At 39.1% G+C, this 5,000-nt stretch overlaps 1 protein-coding gene across 1 annotated transcript in view; it reads right to left on the bottom strand.

The window, feature by feature from the left end:
- Positions 1-3,816: 3,816 nt before the first annotated feature.
- The window catches only part of LOC138024063 (uncharacterized), a 22,525-nt gene continuing 21,341 nt past the window's right edge, over positions 3,817-5,000 (bottom strand). Inside the window, exon 4 of the mRNA XM_068871152.1 lies at positions 3,817-4,996. Coding sequence (XP_068727253.1) covers positions 4,934-4,996 — 63 coding nt within the window. The 3' untranslated portion in view covers positions 3,817-4,933. The remainder of the gene's footprint in view (positions 4,997-5,000) is intronic.

Below are 5,000 nucleotides of genomic sequence, written 5' to 3'. Positions count from 1 at the left end.
CGACAAGCGTGCCTGGTATGGTTTCCAGCTTGTTCCCCAGCTAATTATATCTTCAAAATATTTCGAATTCAAATTTCGAGTGACCTGATCATGATTGGGCTGTACGTTTTATGATATACCGCTTTGTATTCATAGGAAACGCTGAGCTGTGATTGGCAAATATGTAATATATATATAGGATAATGTAATTTATGGTACCATGGTGGATGTTAAACAGAAGCGTGCAATCTCGGAAGACTCTGACAAACAGCAGGACGGTGAATGCCGTAATCATCTCTTTAATTTGTGCTTCACGTTAGAAGTAGTGTTTCGTTATTGAGGCAATCATCAAACTCGAGTTCAACGGTGTGATCTTGTGAATGAACTCGAGTACTTTAACTTTGAATACAACCTCGTTCCCAGGGTTCTCTCTTCTCTCTCCAGGGTTCTTCCCCTGGAGCGAAGAGTAGGAGAGAACCCTGGGAACGAGGTTGACTTTGAATATAGACATGAGCCCAGTTAGTTCGGTCGGTAGAGCATCAGACATTTAATCTGAGGGTCATGGGTTCAAGTCCCATATCGGGCGAATGAATCAGATCATCTTGATCCAACTTCCCAGGGGCACCCAATGAGAATATAGTTCAAAACCACTTAAACATAGCATTGTTAAACGTATTTTGGTATTTAAACGGTAGATAAAGGCATATTGTCATCCCCTAAAAATTCTTCATCTGTTTGGGTTTCCTAGCTGAAAGTTTAGTGATCCGTAAATTGTAGGGATCAAAACTTACCTTACCGAAAATTTCAGCAAGAAAAAAGGCTCCCCAAAATTCTAGGTGACCTTTTTAGGGTAAAAATACGTTTACAATGGGCAACTATACCATTTTTAGATGTTCGAAAATCCTAGGACAGGCAGGCAAGCAAGAAATTTTACAACAAATGTTCCGAAAATTCTAGATCTCGAATAGTCTTCCGAACAGATATTTTCCGAAAATTGACGTTGGGTGCCCCTGACTTCCTTTTCGGTTTAAGGGAAGCGGTAGTGGAGTCGATTTTTTTATTTCAATTTAGTTGTGTTGAAAATGGTTTGGCGAGCATTTGGACCAATGTTAATAGTTGTTCCAACAAAGATTTTTAATTGTGCTTTAATCCTGCGTGAGTAAATGTTACTCTTCTCTTATTCAGTGTCGTTTTTCGGACTCTCGATTATCCGGATTATTAAGCCCAGTCCCCACGAGTCCGGCCAATCGAGGTTCGACTGTATGAACTTGAAGATGTACTTAGAAGGGTCAATGGACAAAGACATGGTCCCTGTTAGCTCAGTGGGTAAAGCATCAGAGTTTTAATCTGACGGTCATGCGTTCAAGTCCCATACCGAGCAAATGAATTAGATCATCTTGGTCCAGTTTCCATTTCCGTTCAACGAAAGCAGTAGGAAATTCGTTATTATTTTCTTTGTGCTCTTTTTGATTTCGTTTTGTCGTCAAAGATGGCAGCATAGGCAGCCCAAGTTCGCATCACTAGAGAGCGTGTACTAATTGATTACCAGTGGAAGATGACCTTTGAGTAAAAGCGGTGTTGCGTTACAGGCAGCCGTTGAGAATTTAAAAGCGTTGTAAGACTTTGTATGGGAAATAAAATACCGAAGATTATGAAGTCTAAAAAACGCTCAATTTAACGTTCATTCAATAAAATGAATAAAAATGACTTACCTCTGGTGTATTTTTGTGCCTTTTGGAGCTTATTGTACCGTTTCGGGAATTCCGTGTTTTCAATGTTCTACTTCGTCTTAGAAGCTCCAAAAGGCACAAAAATACACCAGAGGTAAGTCATTTTTATTCATTTTATTGAATGAACGTTAAATTGAGCGTTTTTTAGACTTCATAATCTTCGGTATTATATTTCCCCTCCAAAGTCTTACAATCCGTTTAAATTCTCAACGGCTGCCTTTAACTCAAAGGTCATCTTCCACTGGTAATCAATTATTACACGCTCTCTAGTGACGCGAACTTGGGCTGCCTATGCTGCCATCTTTGACGACAAAACGAAATCAAAAAGAGCACAAAGAAAATAATAACGAATTTCCTACTGCTTTCGTTGAACGGAAATGGAAACTGGACCAAGATGATCTAATTCATTTGCTCGGTATGGGACTTGAACGCATGACCGTCAGATTAAAACTCTGATGCTTTACCCACTGAGCTAACAGGGACCATGTCTTTGTCCATTGACCCTTCTAAGTACATCTTCAAGTTCATATAGTCGAACCTCGATTGGCCGGACTCGTGGGGACTGGGCTTAATAATCCGGATAATCGAGAGTCCGAAAAACGACACTGAATAAGAGAAGAGTAACATTTACTCACGCAGGATTAAAGCACAATTAAAAATCTTTGTTGGAACAACTATTAACATTGGTCCAAATGCTCGCCAAACCATTTTCAACACAACTAAATTGAAATAAAAAAAATCGACTCCACTACCGCTTCCCTTAAACCGAAAAGGAAGTCAGGGGCACCCAACGTCAATTTTCGGAAAATATCTGTTCGGAAGACTATTCGAGATCTAGAATTTTCGGAACATTTGTTGTAAAATTTCTTGCTTGCCTGCCTGTCCTAGGATTTTCGAACATCTAAAAATGGTATAGTTGCCCATTGTAAACGTATTTTTACCCTAAAAAGGTCACCTAGAATTTTGGGGAGCCTTTTTTCTTGCTGAAATTTTCGGTAAGGTAAGTTTTGATCCCTACAATTTACGGATCACTAAACTTTCAGCTAGGAAACCCAAACAGATGAAGAATTTTTAGGGGATGACAATATGCCTTTATCTACCGTTTAAATACCAAAATACGTTTAACAATGCTATGTTTAAGTGGTTTTGAACTATATTCTCATTGGGTGCCCCTGGGAAGTTGGATCAAGATGATCTGATTCATTCGCCCGATATGGGACTTGAACCCATGACCCTCAGATTAAATGTCTGATGCTCTACCGACCGAACTAACTGGGCTCATGTCTATATTCAAAGTCAACCTCGTTCCCAGGGTTCTCTCCTACTCTTCGCTCCAGGGGAAGAACCCCGGAGAGAGAAGAGAGAACCCTGGGAACGAGGTTGTATTCAAAGTTAAAGTACTCGAGTTCATTCACAAGATCACACCGTTGAACTCGAGTTTGATGATTGCCTCAATAACGAAACACTACTTCTAACGTGAAGCACAAATTAAAGAGATGATTACGGCATTCACCGTCCTGCTGTTTGTCAGAGTCTTCCGAGATTTCACGCTTCTGTTTAACATCCACCATGGTACCATAAATTACATTATCCTATATATATATTACATATTTGCCAATCACAGCTCAGCGTTTCCTATGAATACAAAGCGGTATATCATAAAACGTACAGCCCAATCATGATCAGGTCACTCGAAATTTGAATTCAAAATATTTTGAAGATATAATTAGCTGGGGAACAAGCTGGAAACCATACCAGGCACGCTTGTCGAGAAAAATGGCTTCATCGTGTCGGCAAGGGTAATTTCAGGCTGAATGTGAAATATTTATAGGATGGTAGTATCCTTATTAAATGGTTTCTTATGGATTATGGGCGAATATTTCACTCAAAGTTTGTTTTGTACACTTAAGGTTCGTATACAAATAACAAAAATTTGACGAGGAATACTATATATACACCCGTATTCCATAGAAAGCCATTAAATAACTAGGAAATAGCGCATGCAGTCTGAGAAGTACGAAAATCTACTGAGAGGAGCGGGAGTAACAGCACTCTCCCAAGTCTCCCAAGGAGAAGGGATAAAAGCAAAGAATATTTTTTCCTACTATTTTGTGCAACTTGTGACATACTGGGCACTCTTCAGTCCCTCTCTTCCAACCTTGTATTCTCCAAGACTGAAAAAGTGCTTAACACACCTAATTTCTCCTTGCCACTGAAGCTGAACAGACCTCCCTTATTTCATGTTTATCAGCATTAAAAAGCTTATTATTACACGACGACAACAGCTAACGCACCATAAGTGTCACATGCAAATACGCATAATAAATGTACAAAAACAGTAGTTTGCACGCACATTTTTGCTTAGTTTTGTTTCGAACTTTATTACATGTACGTTTTAATACATCATTTACAAAACCTTGCTGTCTCTCACGAGTTGCACATGTACTTATACATTGCTCACAGACATTGTAAATCCATCTTCACATTCAGAAGCATTTGCCTTTCAACAGCAATGTAAAATAACCAAATCTAAAGTCTTGCGGACAACGTCGGCATGCTTGTGGGTATAAATTCCCCTTCACTGTATCTCTTTTACATTACCTGCTATTTGTACCCACTTCATTATTGAGCAAATGGTGCACTTTTCATTAGTATAGTAACCGCCTAGGGCCGAGCAAAATAAAGGATTAATATCACGCGTATTCCCAGAGGTTGTAGAAATTGCTCGAGTCGATGATATTAATCCTTAATTTTACGAGAAACATACGATTCCTTGTTTATAATATAAAAGGCAAAATTTTCGTTTGTTAGGAAGGCCAAAAGCGCACACTATTGCGCAGTTTCGTAGGAAGCCATTTCAGAGTTAAGTTAGCGAGAAGTGTAAAACGCACGACTCAGGCGAACGAGTTTTATATTGCAACAACACGCCAAAGCAATAAAACCAGCCACATGAAAATACTGAAAGTAATTTCACCCGGGTTAATACTATTATCAAAATTGATGAGAAATGCCCTCTGATTAAGTAATTTTGCCCTCTATGTCAAAGAAAAAAATGAACCATCAGAAAGTAACGAGTTACGCGAATTTATATATTGAAATGATCACAGTATTTGTTTCATAAGGAATTCTTTTTCCAATCGAAGCATACAATGCCACTGCTGAATATGGCCAATTAGCTTGTGCTCAACTGCTTTGCAATAGTCACAAAGTCGTTCAGCAGTAACTTATGTGCTTGTTTGCTTCCACTGTTCCTCTGTGAACTCCTCTTCCTCACTTTCCTCTGAATCCTGA

The sequence above is a fragment of the Montipora capricornis genome, chromosome 11, assembly GCF_036669925.1.
Source record: "Montipora capricornis isolate CH-2021 chromosome 11, ASM3666992v2, whole genome shotgun sequence".
Lineage (NCBI taxonomy): Eukaryota > Metazoa > Cnidaria > Anthozoa > Scleractinia > Acroporidae > Montipora > Montipora capricornis.
The sequence above is the reverse complement of the archived record's forward strand: the minus strand, read 5'-3'. Positions and strand labels throughout refer to the sequence as shown.